Source organism: Falco rusticolus, chromosome 7 (assembly GCF_015220075.1).
Source record: "Falco rusticolus isolate bFalRus1 chromosome 7, bFalRus1.pri, whole genome shotgun sequence".
Classification (NCBI taxonomy): domain Eukaryota; kingdom Metazoa; phylum Chordata; class Aves; order Falconiformes; family Falconidae; genus Falco; species Falco rusticolus.
In genome coordinates, this window is record NC_051193.1 from 5958010 (window position 1) to 5977815 (window position 19806).

Here is a 19806-nt window from a genome sequence, read left to right on the forward strand (position 1 = left end):
CTTGATGACAGTAAACTTCCTGAAGCTACTTTATTGAGGTTCCAGCAGATATGGGTGATTTAGATAAACAGTTTAAGCCTATTTCTCAGTGTTCCATGAAACCGTGGAAAGTATTTTCTTTATTTGCAAAACCCAGCTATTAAATGTGACATGACGCTTAAGTGACTTGCAAAGGTATCCAGGAGTCTCTGACAAAGAAGAAATTGAACCTCCTGATAGGTAGTGCAGTGCATTGTTTGCAAGGCCATCTTTTCATCCTATAGATGTTACTTTGTCCTGAGCTGAAGTTAATTTACAACATTGGTAGCAAACACTAAAAAAAAAAAACCCAAAAACAAACCATCCACCAACCAAAAACCAGAAAATCACTATACAGAAAGAATTCATATATAAAGATCAATATGACCCAGGAAGAAAGAATGTAATTTCCCAACGCAATTTGGCTGGAACAGCAGGACTGTCTTCTCATTATGAAAAACTTCTTCACGTGGTCTTGAATGTTTTTGTTTCACAGTGGTCTGTAGTCCATGGAAGTTGACTCGGTTTAAATGTTCTGTATAAAGGCTGGTATATTGCTGGCTATGCATGGGTTGCATATCAAGGACCTGAGTTGCAAAACACAGTAAAATAAAATGGTATCAACTTACGGCCTGCAAAAATACTCCAAGAAGATCTGGCCTTGGTATCTGATGTAAAATCTTATAGGATGACATGGCTGCAAATACTAGAGTTATATCTTTAAAATAGTCAAGACAGCCTTTGCATATACCTTTAATATTCAGGAAGCAAATTAATTGCAGATCATGCCTTAGAAGATCCATTGTCACGGGGAACACGGTGCCATAATAAGACTATGTGCAGAATACATGAGAACTACTTTTTGATTCAACCATGAACTTGAAGTAATGAACTATTTGCAGAACTTTGCACAGTATTTTGTTGTAACTGTTCCTGTTGGTTCAGCTACTCTAGTGTGTAAGTTAATGAAAAGAGGCCATTTGAATTTTCTAATCTGAGTTGTTAAATCTTGGAAAACTGTGACTCGGAATTCCAAATTAGAAAGATTGTGATTACAAATGAAAAATATTACGTGATCTGATGATGATTTTCTTTCTTTTAATTTCTTCTATTGTGTTTTCATTTAAATTATTGCAAATTTTCTGGTTTTTAAAATAAACGTGATTTTATTATTTCCGATATCTTACGATTGCCTTTAAAAATACTGATAACTTATTTCTTTCTTACCAGTTATAACATCTTGTAATGGAAGATGGAAGACAAAGGGGCTCGTGTTGCTGACTACTTTGTTGTCGCGGGATTAACGGATATTTCGAAACCACTAGAGGAAGAAATCCACTTCAATGATGCTTGCCATAAAATCGCTAAACCAAAAGAACCTATTACAGATGTAACAGTACTTAATAAATCTCTGGGGGAGGAAGTTCCTCAGGGATATAAATGCATAGATGTTACTCCCTCAGGACTGTCTGCAGATCTCAATAATGGCAGTCTTGTAGGACCACAAATATACCTGTGTTATCGTCGAGGAAGGGATAAGCCCCCACTTACTGATTTGGGGTGAGTTGTTCTTTTCTGTTCCGGTAGGTGATTTTGGCAGTTTTGTTTGACTAATGAGCAAATAAGGCAGGTTTATTGAAATACCATACTTCTTTAATGTAAGGCAAAACTCTGAACCAGAAGATATTTGTTGACTTGAGCATACTGTAACCCAGTATGGTAGGAAAAATGCATGCTGAGTAGATTTTAATGATAGCTGTAATTCTTTGCATTTTGGAGCTGTCAAAGCCATTTATGACTTTGAATGTATATATTTGGGTTGAAATAAGATGCTTAACCTATTTAATACAGATTGAGAAGAGGTGAGTTGTAGAGTGTTCTTAGGATCAGGCAAAGCATCTGTAATAGAACTGAAAACTATTTTGCAGTAAACAAAACACTTAGAAAAATTATATGTGAGGAAAAACTAGTATAGCTTCATCACAAAACTTTTCTGTTAGAATGCAATGTGATGTAATGTGACTGGAAATTGTCAGTAAAAATGTTTTGATCAGAGATGAAACAAGAGCTGCTATTAAATTAGTGCTATTCAGTTATAACTCTTAGTATAGTGTAAGTATTCAAAGTGTTAAAAAAAAAGTGCCTTCTGACTTTGTTCATCCCATTTTAACTAGGGTTTTATATGATGGGAAAGAAAGAGTAAAGCAAGGTTGTGAAATAATTCAAACTACTCCATATGGTCGGCCTGCTAATATTAGTGGCAGTGCTTCATCACAGAGAGTGTACATCACTTACCGAAGAGCATCTGAAAACATGACACAAAACACCTTGGCTGTTACGGATATATGTATAATCATACCAAGTAAAGGAGAGACCCCTCCACATACGTTCTGCAAGGTTGACAAGAATCTTAATAATAGTATGGTAAGATTGCAAATCTGGATTTTGAACACTTGATACTCAGTGATGTAATGTGTGTGGAGTATTTGTGACAGTTCTCAGAATACCTTGTGAAAAACTGTGATAAGCGCTCTTCAAAGATAATTCAAGTCTTGGAAGAGTTGGAGGATTACATTTCTTTGTTCCTGCTTAGAACAAAGTCTTTTTCGAAGTCTTGGAGCAGATAGTCTTTTTAGTGCTGACTTCAGCAGTTTTGGATTAATCCTTGAGAACTTGTCACCTGTCATCCTACAGAAATTGTTTTATCTTTCTCACATTTCTAAAAGCTTTGTGTGCCCTTAAAGGGTGCTGGTCTTTTCCATTCTGTGGCTTTCCGTGTTCTTTGTTTTCATGTCCAGAAATTCAGAACTTTAAAAATATTTAAAAACATTAACAGTACCAGAAAAGAAGTTGTTGTTTAGAAGCTGCAAAAAAATGACATTGTGGTGCAGTGTTTCACAGACCGTGAAATCACAGATGGAATAATTAATTAGGTTTAAAGATTAGCATGATTAAAATAAAAATGCAGGCACAAAAGAAAATAAAGTATTAACTTAAAGTAATAAACAAATGTAGTTAATAATGGAAACATTACAATCTGTGTGTGTGTGTGTGTATATAAAAATGTGTGCATGTGTGTATGTGTCTATAGACACATTTAATCCAGAAGTTTAACAAAATGGAGAAAGGTTTAAATATTTATATGGATGACAGCTATACTTAAAATTCTGTAGTTGTGTTAATAAATATTTCAGAGAAGAATTTATAGATGTCATGCTTCAGTATATAAACCAGTTCTGTTGCAGAGACCAGGCGGGGGCCTGCCATGGATTGGTTAGCTCAGGGCGAACACAGTACTTGTCTTTCAGTTATGTTTGTGGCCATTGTCAGAAAAAATAGCGTAGTAGGCCCAAAATTCCTGTATGTTAATGCTCTGTGGTTTTGTGTGTACGTTATGGTTCTATGTAAACACGGAAGAGAAGGTTTGCCTCCACTGTTTTCTGTTAGGTCCTGTTGTTGTACTTCATCACGTAATCCGATAATTTCTTTTGTTTTACAGTGGGGATCAGCAGTGTATTTATGTTATAAAAAGTCTGTGGCAAAAACCAACACCATATCGTATAAAGCTGGTATGTAACTACTATATAGCTTTTTTATCTTTAGGATATACAGGCTTATTTGTAATTTAATACTTTTTTCTATTAAAGAATTATTTGACAAAGACACAGTCTTTGCATTACCCAAAAAGGAAGCTATCCCTGAAGAATTCTTTTAAAAACATGTCCTAAAATAAGCCTTAGAATTATGTATCATGACAATTTTGTTTTAAAACTTGCTTTTAATTAGAAGCTTCATTGTATTTTAACAGGTTTCTACAAACCTCTGTGCCTACCTGTTGCTGATAACTGTCTCTTAATATTGTATATACGCAGAAGAAAATACCACAAAAATTATTTGATGCATTTTCATGATCACTTTCTTTAAGAAACATCTTGAAGAATAATGTGGAACTTCCACGCTGCCCTGAACATCAGTGGCATTTATCTCTTTAGGTGTTTTTGGATTGTGTATCATCTTTATTTTGTTGATATATTTGTAAGACAGATTTGCTATGGCTCTGATGAAATGTGTTGGTTTGTTGGTTTTTTTGTTTTTGTTTTTTAACCCCTGATTTTGTTTGAGTACAAGTCCTGAGCCTGATTCAGGCTTTAATTCACTTACATCCCTGTGAGATGCTGCTCTCAGTCTTAAACTACTGTTGTTTACAAACTGAAAGGTGGACAATGAACTTGTAAACAAAATAAAAATTTTAAAAGGCCCTACATCTGGTAGTAGCTTGCACAGAATTTTTTTTTCATGAGTGAGGGGAAAAAAACACTGTCCTTCTTGATTACCATTTTTTTATTGCGTACTAATAATTCACTGTGTATTAGGAAAGAATGTGTAGTGATTGTGTTCTGTATTACAGAGAAATCCTAAGTCCTTTCACGTGATATTCATTCTCAGTTTGGAGTTCCTGGGGTTGGCAATAGGAAAGGATAGATTGCTACAGCTGGATGATGTGTATGGCCTGTATGTTAAGAGCCCCTGCTTCAGAACTTGGTGATTTACAGCTGTCTTTAAGTCTTAACACATGAGCCTGGCATATTAGCCGAATCCTCAGCAGAGGTGAATCAGCATAATTAATTGCTTTGATTCTATTGATACTAAAAATAATTAATATTATTATCAGATTTTCTGGGAAACTTTTGTTGGCAAGAATTAATTGCCATCATAATTGAGAACATCGGTCTTATTTTTCAATTATCCAGGTTACGTTTTTTAACTAAATTTTAAATCTGTCCTCATACTAGTGATCAATGTGAACTATTATAATAATAGCTGAGATGCACACAACCTGCAAACAGAGAAAGATAAATTAGTTATGAATAGTTCCAAGAACAGCAGGTAGGACTTGAGTGCAGTTTTTTAGTGAGGTGACTTCTCCATAGACCCAGCGTGACACCCCTTTCCATCTTTACAACTTTATTGATCTTCTGAAGTTAGTATATGCTTATATATGAATTTTCTGGGCATTTTTTGTAACGTGAGCTATTGCAAATATATCTCTGCTATTCCTTACGTAACTGCCTCTTTACAAATTGCCTTTCTAGGTTTAATATGCAGGTATCCTGAAGAAGATTATGAATCATTCCCATTACCAGAATCTGTGCCTCTTTTTTGTCTGCCTATGGGTGCAACTATTGAATGTTGGCCGTCTAACAGTAAATACCCTCTCCCAGTTTTTTCGACGTTTGTACTAACTGGAGCTTCTGCAGAAAAGGTATTTTTAAAGTTTAAAAAGATATTGCTAATAATTTAAGTTGAAAAATTTGGTTGCTTATCTGTTCGGGATGATGGTAGTGCGTATTTTCATAGACAAACTTGAATCTCTTCTTTTGGGCTTATATCCAAGACTACTTTAAAGACTGACTTGCATTTATTTCACTGCTGGACTGTTGATCATATAAACCTGTATTCCTTTTGCTTTCCAATCATGTTAGTCTTTGAAACTAGAGAGCTGTAAAAATTCTGACTGCATATACATGTAAGTATACTATTTTTATTGCAAGCATGGAAACAACCTTGCATGTAAATACTTGTTCAAAAAAGTAAATTGGATGTCAGAGGAATACTGCTTTGAATTGTATATAAAGGATTCCCAAAATAGCTTTAAAGGCAATTGTAGGAGCAGTTGACTGTAGTTGTACTCTGTATAATGATTATTTTTCTCTCACTTAAATGGTTTCATAAATTACTTTTTCTCATGTGACATTAAGTATTTTAAATAAATAATAGACAGTCTGAATTTTCACAGCTACAAGAATATTCCGGAATAGATTGTTTCAGAAGATGATGAATTAATGTAACTTTTCAAACAGTAACATAGACTTGATTTTCCTTGCACGTTTGGGGTTTGTTAGATTGCTTTGAAGACTGAGGCAGATTTATTGACTTCAAATAAACTGTGTTTTTTGCAGGTGTATGGTGCTGCTATTCAGTTTTATGAACTGTATCCTGAAGAGAATCTCTCAGAGAAACAAAAATCTCAACTGGGATTAGCAGCTGCTGTTGAAGGAAAGTCAGACACATGCAGAACAGTTCAAACAAATAAATGCATCTGTCTTCTCTCTCACTGGCCTTTCTTTGATGCTTTCAAGAAGTTTCTTACCTTTCTGTATCGTTACTCCATTTCTGGCCCACATGTCCTACCCATTGAGAAGTAAGTAAATTCAAAAATTTTTGTAGTAATTTCAGTTGATGAGAGCTCTGGTTTTACTTCTGAGTTTCCTATCATATCCTTTTGATTTTAGTCATCAAACGTTAAATATAATGGTTATGCTAGATGAAGCACTTTTCTCCATTGATTAAATGTATCTTTACCTACTCCTTGAAAAAGCCCAGATTTTTATTTGTGACTTCAGTGCCTGCGAAGATATCTCTGAAAACCTTTTTTAATTAGCTTTGCCCCCTTTAGCACAGTGATTAGGAGGGGAAAGATTACAAATCCTTTCTTAATGTTGCATATGTTGTTAGGAGAATGAAATACATAGTTCTGCATTTTTTCAAATGCCTATTTGTTGTCTAATGAGAGAGAACAAACCAGATTGAGGTTTTTTACACTAGTAATTCTCCTCTATTTGTGATAAATTTAATTTCCTTCTCACATAAAGATTTCACATTTTAAAATGTAGAGAAATCCTTACATCCAAGAAGTGGTTGATACCTGTAATTGATGCATAATACTATTTAATATTTCTAGGCTAACATCACTTTTTAATGCATCAGATTTCAAGTGCAGTATTTGCTTTTTTATTTTATTGCACATTAGTCTTTTTTTTTCTGATTAAACTTCAATATTAACTTTTGTCAGAGACTCTGACTTCGTGGATTAAGCATTTTTTGGTGACTGTTTATCCACTTCATTATTTTTATCAGAATTTTAAAATTCTGATAGTGTAAGCTTCTGATAATGAAAAGATCTTGGTTGTGTTTTTGGGGGGGGGCTGAGAACTTTTTGGTTTTTCAGATTTGGGACTGGATAAAAATAGAAGTAAATATAATGTTTTATGAATTTTGATTTTACAGATTTATTTGCTTATTCTGGTTTGTAAACTGGTCAATTTACTGTGGATAATGTAAATACAGCTACACTGTCTTGCACAAGACTAATATAGCATCTAGCCTAGTTTCTTTGGGTGTTAATTGATGATGAAGTTGTCTCTGCCATACGTGCATACTTGAACATTTTCGGTCAGCCCTGCTTCTGCAAGCAGCAGACCTTTCCGTTGATGTTTGCTTGTAGGTTCCATATTTCTGCAACAGTCTTCTTCATACACTGGTAATAAAGACAAAACCCCAAATCTGTTGTCAGCCCAGTTCCTTTCCCATTCTCATTTGCCATGTGGCTGCACAGGCATTGATGCTGACACAAAGGAGCTCAATTGAGGAATGGTGAAGAGAAGGCACAAGACTGCTTCTGGTTGATGCCAGTTATGTGACTAACTTTTTGTTGCAGTTCTATAAGCTGAGTACAAGCACACACAATTAAAAACACAGTAAAAATCTGTTTTGCATACACCTAATGGTGTAATGTGCAGCCCACTGCAATATGCATATGAAATACGTAGCTTTGAATCAGAAACATGTAAAATAAGTCTTTATAAATCAGTGCTTATTTGTGGATTTGCCTGAATTTCTTCAAAATTTTGTTGGTTGTCTCTGTCATAATGATAAGAGTGATAGAAATCACAGTAAAGTATGTGCTGCAGCATGCAGTTTATGATGAATTACTTGTTTCTTCCTTAGTTTCTACTGATTGCATGTAGTATCTTTTAATGTGAAAGTGTGTATTATGCAGAATTCTTATGCTTTTAGAATTTTTCGAAGTTTAATCAATTCATAAAACTGAGAACTTGTTCAAATTTTAAAAACATTTTCTGTATTTGTAGTATATGGAAAAAATTTAACACTTTTTTCATCAGAAATCTTACATAACATTTGTATTTGGAACTGAAGAAAATGGATGTGAAGAAAATGGATGAAATTAATGATTCTCCTTGATACTCAGCTGTGAATATTTTTTTGCAAATAACCAGTGCTAGTCTCTGAGGTATAGTGCTATTTCAAGCCAGTTTCAAACGAATGATTATAAAATGGTATTATGATACTCAAACATGAATATTTCTACTTTACAAATTATTATTTTTTTCTTTAAAGAAAAGCTCCTTGTAATTTTTCAGTCTCAGAAACCAAGTTTGTAGTCTGAAAGGTAATCTGTCCTGCCATTTTGGTTGTCTCTAGTAGAAAAATAGGTTTTTGAAGGTCAGAATATCCCTGTAGCATTTGGGTGAATGTTTTGGGGTTTTTTTCTTTCCTCTCTGTTTTCTGAATAAGTATGTGTCATTTTTATATAATAATTAATCTTACTGGCAATAATTTTGTCTTGAGGTATAGCAGTTTAAGCTTATAATTTACACTAAATCAACATTTTTCTTTTCCTCTAGACACATTTCCCATTTCATGCATAAAGTTCCTTTTCCATCCCCTCAGAGGCCAAGAATTCTAGTTCAGGTAAGTGTAAATTTCTTCTTAATAGCTATATCCTAAGAAAGACAGAAAGACAAAACAGCTGTTGAACAGGTTAGTGAATGGAAAATGTAATTTTTATCTTCAGATTGTTTTCAGGATTTTTTTCCCCCTAAATTTATACACTTAATCCTTACAGATTTTTCACTGTTCTGTTTCCAGTTTAGTTAAGGACTTTATTGAGGTATTTTAAGAAACTGTGTAGTGAGCTTAGAACTTAATTTTCTTTTCCAAAGTATATGGAAATTTACGAAAAACTACTCAAAGTAGATACCTGGTTTGACTTTTGCAATAGCTTTTGAACTGTTTTCTTCTTGCTACTGAGTGTAAAATAAACAAAATTAAAACCAGATGTGAAGCGTATATTCATGATTACCCATTTTCCAGAAGGGTTTCATGCTGTCCTCTACATAATGGATAGCTCTTACTGAAAACTGCAAGAGCCGTGCATGTTCAAAAGAGGCACACTTTATCAAATATGACCCTTACTCAGTCCCACCTGGAAGACCTAGCATATTTTACTGTGTGTGAGTGAAATGATAGAATTGCCAGAATTAGGTTACCTGTTATTTGAAATTTCAACCCATGTTACTGTTGGTGGGAGAGAGGAAACCTGTATCTCAAAGACTTCTTAAGTGCAGTGTTATTAAATCTTCCTTATTTTCTTTTCTCCTAAGAGTCAAAACGGGTAGAGACTGTTCTGTTTGGGGTTTTTTTGCTAGGAAAAGACAGCTCTATTCCAGTTGTAGTTATTCTACTAATCCCATGGTTTTGAACAAATTGTTACAAAATGATGTTACTCTCTGCTACTACTTGTATGAAATAAAATATGGAGAGCCCTGTGCAGTTTTCAGTCTTAGTGCAGTATACCATATGGTAGTGAAGTGTTTCAGAGTAAATACGTCTTGGGTTATATCTTTATAGAATGTATTGAGTATTAAAGACACTCTTTACTGTACTTGGCTATTTTAAAGAAGTTATATTTATTACTGTTACTGAAAAGGGGTTGGAGAACAGTTATACTACAACTGTATGTGACACTTCTGTCAATTACTATGATTTTAAAGTTCAATTCAAGACACAGTATTTTAACATCTTGGGGGTGTTTTTTTTGTATTCACATTCAATAATATATTTCTGCTAGGGAATGTGAAACAAAATTTACAGAGAACTATATTTGAGTTTAGAGAAAAACACTGATTATTTTTAGTCTGAATCTATAGGGAACTCTGTGAAAGTATACATGGGTGTATATGTTCCAGGAAGACCTAGATGTAAATGATGTGCAGATTAGAAAACCCACTGCTTTTAAAGTAGGTAGTTGAGGTCTACGACTAAGTACTTCCTTCCAGCAGCTTTCAGGGACTTTAGAGTTGTGTTTGATACAGTCACCTGTGATCTTACTCAGTGTGATATCTAAGATATTTTTCCAAAAGTAGTGTGGGAAATGCCTGGATTTTTTAAAATTACAAGCTTTTGGGTTTCCATTTTGTTGAAGAAATAGTAATTTCTCTCTGAAGCTTGTTAATTTAAAACAGGGTAGTCTTTTGCTAAATAGCTATTATAGCAAATCCTTCTGAGTATGTGGTGGTGTAGAATGTCTCGCAAGTGCTTATACGCTTCCTGAAAATGAGAGCTGTTGTATTTTAGTAACTACATGTATGCCAGTCTGGATGTGTAACCCATACTTAGATCCTTCTTAGCATCTGTTACAAGTGAGAGAGAACATGGCATGTGTCTGACTTTTTAAGTTTAAAGAAATTACAGCCATTAGTAAAACATTCAGGAATGTACCTGATTGCCAGTTTCCAGCTGCCATTGTTGATATGTTGTTTCTGATTTGGAATCTGCTAGACACTGTTCTGGGTGTCCTACATCTCCTTATTACACAGATGTTCCTGTTCTAATGATGTATTTGCAAGCTTCAAACTTCAAGAGTAATGCGTTTCTCCCTCTGAAGAATGAGGGCAGTAAGTGCCCCTTCTGCCGAAGGGAGACATGCTCTTTGAATAGATGCTTGATTGTTTTTATCTGCTTTTGCTGAAACACAAAAGTCATAGGACATTAGGCTGATGCTTTCTTTCTGAGGGTAGTTTATGAAGGTTACCTCAGGCTGAAAAAATTAGTTCTCTGACTTTTTTTTTTTTTTCACTGAACAAGCTAATGGTGGTGGTTGTCACAAGGTGACTTACTTCAAGACAAATGCAGCATGTAGAATGGTGTGGCCGTCCTCGTTTGTCAGTGAAGCTAAATGTCGTATAAGCCTTCAAAGGCTCTGTTATGTGAAATATGCAGGGAAGCAGTAGTGCATAGACTTTTGTTCATGTTGTATGTTTTGTGTGCCTGTCCAGCACAGTATTAGGTGACTTAGTGCTTTGGCATTTGTATAACTAATTCATCAGATCTTCTGACTTCTATTGTCTGGTCACCTGCAGTGGCGTCTAAGTTGAAGCACATTCAAAAATGAAGTATTTACTGCAAGTTGTCTGCAGTAACAACTAGAACTGTAGCTTAGTTGTACAAGTTACGGTGACTTACTGAATTACTACAGCTACTTGTACGTGTGCTTTTATACAATAGATGGAAAATGCATGACTACTTAGCAGGGAGGATTAAGCTAACTGCTATGTTGTAACCTTGGATTTGCTATGGCTGAAAATGTCAGTTAAGCTTTTAAATAAATAGATTGTATATCTGCATTCTTGTACTCATTTGAATCTTCCTGTTCATGCTGAATATATGAATGGTTGCTCTTGATGTAAGAGAAGTAAGAATTAGTAAGATCTTTGTCTTGCATCTTCAACTAATGCAAATTTTGAAGATGCTATCAAAGCTGAGCTGAGCCATTTCTACCAGCTAAGAGCCTAATTTTGATGTCTTCCAAAGAAAAGACTACTTTACATCACCCTGTGCCATCTCTCTCCTTCATGCATTTTATCAGTCTCTTACCCCCTAAACCCAGCAAGAATTCCCCGCCCCAGGCTGCTGAAAGCTGTGCATGAGCTATGGGTCCTCACTTCCCTTCAATTTTTGCAGTATTAGCTAGTTTAAATTTCTGTTTATGAATATGCAATGTATTAAATTCTGATCCAGAAAGGAAGGTCATGCTTTGCCTGGTTTTTGATAAGATACTGATGCGGAGCATTGCAGGCCACTTCTTACAGTGCTTTACAACTGGGATATGTAAGTTTCAGCTTATTTTAAATTTTATTTTTAGGTGTTGTTAGAGTTGTGTAATTTCTAACAAATATTTCCAAAGTTCAGAATAAAAAGAATGTATTCTAAAATCTTTTTCCAGCTATCTCCACACGATAACCTGATTCTTAGTCAACCTGTGTCATCACCCCTTCCACTGAGGCAAGTTGCAGTATCTTCTGTTTAATTGTGAAACATATTCTGACTTACATTGCAGAAAAATTTGGTACTTTGAGTTGTAATTGTGCAAATAAACATACCTTGGCTGGTACCTTTTGTAGTTAGTGTATCTGAAGTTTATTTATGTGATTAGACTTGTGCCCTGGCAAGGATGCATACTTAATGAACAATATCTGCGTTTTTTTTTCAAACAATTTTAGTGGTTCTTGAGGCAGAATATAAATTGTTAGATCCCCTTACTAGGAGTTGGTACCTGGGCTCCCAAGATAGTGCAGCTGTTGTATTGCAAGGTAATTGAAGGAGTTCTGTGACTGTCTTAACTTTCATGTCTTGGTGCAGGAGAATGATAAAAGAAATCCATGTTGTCTCCCTGTAAATTGCTTCTCAAAGAGAAAAATCATCATGCATGTGTTCTGAAAATAGTCTAGGCTGATTGAAGAGCCTCAAGGAATCATGGTTACTATTGGCAAGTAACCGTTCTTCACTGAACAGTGAAGTGTACTAAGTCGTCTGCCTTGCAGTCTTCTTTAAAAGAAAGATGTGCAGACTTACGCTTATGAAATCCTAATGTAATGCCTTGTTTTCTGTTTTGTTATTGAACATTTTTTTTATGGTCCCTTGTAACTCACCAGTGTGTTTATATTTTCTGACAGTGGGGGCAAGTTTTCTACACTACTTCAAAATTTAGGACCTGAAAATGCAGTAACTCTACTTGTATTTGCTGTGACGGAACATAAAATTCTCATCCATTCATTGCGACCTTCTGTCCTTACTAGTGTGACAGAGGCATTAGTCTCTGTAAGTAATGTTGTTTTTTTAATCATACATCTGTAACTGGAAAAATTAATAGGTTTTAGATAAAATCTAAAATTAGTAGTAGTGTTGTTAGGTTTAACAGTTATTTAAAAATAAGAACAATATAATTAAAGAGAAAAATTCATGTTGCTGATGATGCCTTCTTGCAAAGACAAAAGAGAAAAAGTAACTTCTTGGTTCTTTCTCTGTAAATATTGTAAATAAGCACGTTGTTTTGTCATCACAATGCACTAAGTAAGAGTTCCTGATTTTTCCCAAATGGCACTGTATTCTCTCTTGTGGAATTTTAAATGCATGTTATTTTCCTGTCTGTCTTCAGTAAGCATTGTTTTGCTACCTCTGCTATATACAGTTTATTATACTGAAGAGCTTTTTCCTACAAATTGAATTTTAGAGAAATGAGTGTACTTTTTTTTTTAATAAGCTGCATCTAGATTTTCAGTAATAATTATCTACCATGTTAAATAACTTTGAACTGGCAGTTAGCAAAGTAAGGTTTATACTTTCATGGATGATGGTTTTATACATGTTTAACCTATGTTTTGTCTCTGCATATTTTCAAAGATGATATTTCCTTTCCACTGGCCTTGCCCGTATATTCCTCTCTGTCCCTTGGCACTGGCAGATGTGCTAAGTGCACCATGCCCATTCATAGTGGGAATTGATTCAAGATACTTTGATCTCTATGACCCTCCACCAGATGTTAGCTGCGTTGACCTAGATACCAATACAATTTCTCAGTAAGTATGTTAACAGTTTTTCTTCTGCCTTAGATTTTTTTTTTGCTTCTTGTTTTCAAAGGCAAAAACCAGCTTTTTTAAAAAATTTGGAGGGTTTTGTTTGTTTTAAACCTCTAAACTTCTAATGTATCATCAGTCTTGAAATGAGCAAGCTAGAAATTATATCTCATATTCAACACATCAGAGTGGAGGTACAATCCTCATGGAACATTATTGTCTTTTTATTTTATTACATTAAAATCTTACTGCACACTTTGGCACATTTCCTGGATTGGCCATATTGTGTTTCACTTTGTTGTCCCTAGAGGAGAACAGTCATTTTCATTTTTCGTGATCAGCTTTCTTAGTGTTGGAGAAATTCTTGTATCTTCATATGGGAATCTGCTTGAAAATTAAAACAATTAAATCTTACACCATATCAATATGAAGTATAGGAACTTCATGTTGAGAATTAGAGCTGTGAACTTTCATGGGTGAGAGAGTCTTAATTAAGACTTAGAATCATGCCATTAACAAACTGAAATAACAGTATTGTAATATTTCTCCTTCAGAACTGTGTAGAGAATTAGTATTACAGAATAACATAATAATCTAGTATCTAACATACTAGCAAGGGACAGTGCTGCACTGTTAAAACCATTGAGAAACAGTCCATGTTATTATGATTTTCAAAACAAAACTATTTATTTCCTTGTGATGATGTGATCCAAAAATAGAGTAAGACTTCTAATTTAAGATTCTAAACCACACAAAATGAAACTTGTGTATCACAAACATTTTATTTTAGGATACTGTTTAATATACTTGGTATACATTTAGTGTTAACTTCTCAAACTCTTTGATTAGTGTTCTTTTGTATCATCATCCTGTTGGTAGCAGTCTTTCGGCATTATTATGCCTAACTAAAAACTTTTTTCTGACATTTTCTTAGTTATGGGTTTATTTTTGCTTCAGTAGTTGTGTGTGGATTTAAAGAAGATTGCATACATTATTAGTAAGTAGAATTTTTCTGTTAAGAATTTCATGGTGATACCAAGTTGGTATAGCAGTTCTGCTCTGAAGTTTTTAGTAACTAGTACAAGCTAGACTGTGATAGCTTTGGGTTTGATTTTGTTAGTTTTTGGTTGAGGAACACATTTGTGCATTTTGTCTGGTATTTGTCTAATAAGCTACATATTCATTAATTGAAAGTAATTTATTTCCGCTTGTTTCTGTTTTCGTTATACTTTTAACTGATTTTCTATGAATTTTCTTAAAACAGATTAATTGAGTTTCATTGTATGGAAAGAAGTGTTAAATGCTTACAATTTTTGCAACTTTGACCAATAGAGTCTTGAGGCTTGCTGGTGCCCTCTGTTGACAAAGAATGTTGTGATTTTTTATTTTTTTTTTATCCCAGTAATGATATAGTTAAGTCCAAGTCTATATGCACAAAACACAATGCAGTTATCCCAAATTGATTCAGGTTACTACAAGCATTCTAGTCGTTGTCTCCATCCTAGTTTAAGTAACTGTAGCTCAGAACATAGCATGTGTGGTGGTGGCTTTTGCAGTGGCAGGTGCTTAGTACTATTAATCCATCTTTCATGAGTTCTAAGTGGATTGATTTCAGTGCTAGAGTGTGGGTGCATAATTGTCATCCTGAAATACGGGGCATTGGTTGAATGGCTGTGATCAGATATCCATATAGTAAATCAGGTTTGACTTTGGTTGGTTTTCAATCCTTCAAAGGCCTGTTTTAATGGAGCAAATTGTGTACTTGCATTTCTCTGGTGGGATAGAAAAATCATCTGAATATAGGCCTATATACATGTATTCTAGTATATACTCATAATTTTGTTTTTGGGGTTTTTTTTTTCCTTTCAGAACTGGAGATAAGAAAGCTATTGCATGGAAGATACTACCAAAGAAACCTTGTAAACATCTGATGAACACTTTAAGTAATTTATATCAGCAACTGGCAGAATGTGAGTTGGGGAAGTACTTTATAAGATTTACATTGGCTGTAGTGTGCCACATGGACAGATGCATAAAGCTAATTAAACGTGTTGTTAAGTCACCCATTACACTAAACATAATGTTTTCATACAGAATGGGAAAATCTGTGCTTTACATCCAGGGATTAGAACCCATGTTGGAGATAATGGGGTGGAGGAGACTTCCATATGTAAGGCAATGCTCAATAGATAATACTCTTTTGTATTGATGTGATCCTCATATCAAAAAAAATGCAGAGCTTTAATGAGAAGAGAATAGTGAAGCAAAGAGTAGGCCAGGACCTAATAAAGACCTTTGTTTTGTCTTCAAAGCCTGCTCAAGTCTGGTGATGTCTTGACAATTGAGATAACTTTGACACTCAAGCTGGCAGTACTTCAGCTAAAATTTTAAGATGGAAATAGCAAATGTCTTAAATATTGTGTGTTTAAAGGTATAGCAATTAGTGGACATTTCTAAGAAAAAAGATTGGTTGTTGATAGAATCCTCAAATATTACAGAGCAAGGTATATTGAACCTTGATGTGAGAAAGCAGAAAGATAGATAGGGATAATGTTAGTGAAATTCTTTAAAACAAAACATTTGCAAATATAAATGTAGTCAAGGCCAGCTGATGTGCTTGGACATCATAGCTAACAGGCTTTGTGAAGTGGGAAGGAAGGAAGTCCATCAGCACTCTGGCATTATCTGTCTGCTTAGGTGTTTTCCGTAGGCATTGGAGGGAGCCTTAAGGAGCAATAATGCATTTGTAAAATCAAGTTGCTGTGGCACAGGCAGCAAGTGGTTAAGACTTAAATCTGAGTATGATAAGGACAGGGATGATCAACACTGCGTGTTTGAGAAATACATACCCGGAAAGCATATTGCATGAGATCTTTGTATTTAGGATTTAGGACACTTTATTTTTTTTAAAGGCTGTTTACATCTCCTTGGCTATTGAGGTCACTAGACTTTGTGTCCTAGTTAGAATGTACAGAAACAGAAGTTTATTGGTGTGTGCTGCACAAAAAAAATGTGTATAGATGATAGGTAACGAAAATTGTCTGTTGCTTCAAAATTTTGTTATATTTTACTGTGAGGATTTCTTTAGAAAAATTTTTCAGCCTTCTGTATATATGTGGTACTGGTCTTAAATTTATTAGAGTGAATTGTTTAAACATGGTACCATTATAAAGTTGGCTATAATTGTATTACATGGAAAGACAGGAATGAAACCATCCTTTCACCTTTTTGAGACATTTTTGGAATGTTACCATACTCTGTGAGTGTAACAGTGAAGTCTTAGCTAGAGTTTTGATGGCTTTAAAATGTTGATACAAGTACCTGCTTTAAGGATAGGGATTTTGCTAGATATTAAAAAAAAACCCACCTACTTTGTATGGGTGTTTTGCATTGTGTTGTGTTTTGATGGCTCCATTTTACATCTGAGTGGTGTTTTTCTGTGTATAGAGGTATTTAATATGTATAGTCTGCTTTTTGGGAACACTTTGAAATGAAAGGCAATGTAAAAAAAAAAAGTAACACACACATCATACCTATGTGTTTGTCCCTAAAATATGCTTCTTTAATCAGCTCTTGTATAAATTTTCCCATATTTTTACGAACAGCTTTCTTTAAGGGTTTTTTTAAAGCTCTGTCCATACTGATTCTCTCTGTTGCTGTAGTAACTAATGTTCTGAAAAGGTAAGTGTATCTTGCTTTTGATATTATCCAGAGATACAGGGGTCATATAAGGTCAAGCTGAATCCATTGTCACGTGTCATGATTGAATTTAATTGCATATATTTTAATCTGTTCCAAACTTAATGGAACTCAGTAATCAGTGAACCTAGTAGGATAAAGAGAATTTTTTTCCAGTATTGGGGGGGAAAAAAAAAGTAAAACATCATGTTGTTTTTGTTCACAGTGCAACAGCGACCTAGAGAAGATGCATTAATGGAATTAGCAATGAATGACTATGATTTTAATTCTGGGAAGAAATTGCATCTGTTAGATTTGGAGATCCAAGAAGCGTTTCTGTGTTTCATGGCCTCAATACTAAAAGGTTACAGGTCTTATCTCAGGCCAATAACCGAGGCACCCTCTGAAACAGCCACAGATGCAAGTTCTCTGTTTGAACTACAAGGTGAAGAGTCATAAACTTCTTTTATTTATATTAACTTATTAATTTTTGATTCTCTCTTATTTAAAGAATAAAAACATTTGTGGTGTTAGTGTTGTAAATGGTGATAGAAATGTAAGTGCAGAAAAAATTGCATAGTAGTAGCAAAGATTACAGAAAGGTTACTGCTCATGAGCAGAATGTATGCTGACTTTTGGTGAGGGCTTTTTTGGTTTGGGCTTTCTTTACATGCCTGTGATTTCACTTTACAGGTTTCCTCAAAAGTCGAGATCGTTCACATCAGAAGTTCTACACCCTGATGACCAAAACTCAAATGTTCATTCGCTTCATTGAAGAGTGTTCTTTTGTCAGTGATAAGGATGCAAGCCTTGCATTTTTTGATGACTGCGTAGATAAAGTAAGCATGTCTTCAAATCCATATAGTTTTTTAACTTCTGCTGTAGCTTACATTATCTGATATAGTACAAGCAGAATATATTTGAAGGACGAGTTTATTTCTGGTTTTTTCTTCCTTTTTTTTTCTAGTCACTGTAGCCTTCCATTTTCCTCTTTTGTTGGGCTTAATTTCACTTTCTGGTTTGAATTATTGAAAGTATAAATATGAGAACAAATAGAAGTACCGATTTTCACATGTGTGTGCCCATAGTAGGAAGTGTAATATTCTGACTGTAAAGCAGCAGCTTTGAGTTCTTTGTCGGAGATTAATATTCCTTAGATAGAACTACAATAATTTTTATAGATTGTGTAATACTTCATGCAGCCATTTAGGAATGGAGTTGATGAGCAGCACACTAAAAGATATAATACAGTCTCACTGTTCTTTAATCATTATAAATAAAGGGTTCCTTGACCTGCTTTTGATTAATGTGCTGGCCATTTTTTTCTAATAGCAATTCTCTAGTTACTCTTGGAGAATTTTTAGAAGGGTTGTACTAAAAGTAAATAACTAAACCGAATCTTTATCAATTTTCCTTTCACTCATACTGCTGTCACTTGTTTCCCCTGATTCAAAACCAGCTTGCTGATGTTGATATTTTGAACACAATGGTTGTATTGATAGTCTTCTCTTGGATAGGAGTATTTTCTAATGACCTTGTTATCAAATATTGATGGATATTAAATGTATGGGTTTCTTAACATAAGCAATATTTATTACGGTGTGTCACACAAGTTTTGCAGAAGCTGTCATTTTTTGCGGGTTCTGTTACTCTGCCATTGTGTTATGTTGCAGTAAAGGAATACCTTGCTATCTGTTGCTGTGCTGTTCTCTCATTTGTAATGAGACAGAAAGGGAATTGTTCAGAATTATGTGACAAGGAGTGTGAAAGTGCAACTTGATCACAATTGATGTTTTTCTTGAAGTAAACTTAGAACTTCTGCTGGACTGGAGCTCTCGGAATGTTGGATTTCCTAGCTCAAAGTGGATTTCTGTTTTAATCTTCCATGGAAGTATCACTCAGACTTGTTTGTAAGAAAGGTCCACATTAGTATAGTGTTCAGCACTGTTCAAGGACTAATTTTCTAAAAAGGACAGGTATATTAGCTTTGGAAAGACAATGAATTTTCAAAAGAGGGTCTACAAAAGTGTTTTGAGGCAGCTTGACAATTTTTTTGCATTAGTTTTTGTTTTCAGAAGAACTAAAGTGAAACTCTCTCTTATATCCCTGTTTGCTTCTATTGTGACATCAAAGAAATTTTTATGAATATTATAAGACATTCCACACCTACTTGTCATCTCACTGGCTACCTGTAACACACTATTCTGGGACACTGATGTTTAAGTAATGCAGAGTTGTCTAGGATTGCCTGTAAAGTAGGTCACCTGCTGTTTGTTTCACAGGAATTAATACTGAAGACTGTAAAACCTGCTATTTACAGTTTCTATTTATGGCTGTTTCTGCTATGAAAGTGCAGAAGAGCTGTAAGTTGTTTTGAAAACAAATCTGAAAGCAGTTAAGTTTGAGAGAAGTATAAAAGCATGGTCTAATATTATTTAATGCTCTTCATAGCTTTTGCTAGTCTCTATTTTTTCAGTAGTAGTTCTCAAAAGTGTGCTCCATAGCTCTGCAGCATGAGTTGCATGTATTCATGGGTTGTAAATTGATTTAATGACGAACATTTCTGTAATACTCACTCAGTTATCCTATAGTTCAGTTAAAAAGCCTTCAACAT

At 34.5% G+C, this 19806-nt stretch overlaps 1 protein-coding gene across 1 annotated transcript in view; it reads left to right on the plus strand.

Moving 5' to 3' along the window:
• The window catches only part of DENND4A (DENN domain containing 4A), a 56369-nt gene that overhangs the window by 13435 nt on the left and 23128 nt on the right, over nucleotides 1-19806 (plus strand). The window contains 12 exon segments of the mRNA XM_037396230.1: nucleotides 1249-1578; nucleotides 2193-2442; nucleotides 3518-3587; nucleotides 5112-5281; nucleotides 5979-6220; nucleotides 8505-8571; nucleotides 11885-11943; nucleotides 12615-12759; nucleotides 13342-13517; nucleotides 15384-15484; nucleotides 17419-17637; nucleotides 17886-18031. Of these exon segments, the coding sequence (XP_037252127.1) occupies nucleotides 1271-1578; nucleotides 2193-2442; nucleotides 3518-3587; nucleotides 5112-5281; nucleotides 5979-6220; nucleotides 8505-8571; nucleotides 11885-11943; nucleotides 12615-12759; nucleotides 13342-13517; nucleotides 15384-15484; nucleotides 17419-17637; nucleotides 17886-18031 (1953 nt within the window). The 5' untranslated portion in view covers nucleotides 1249-1270.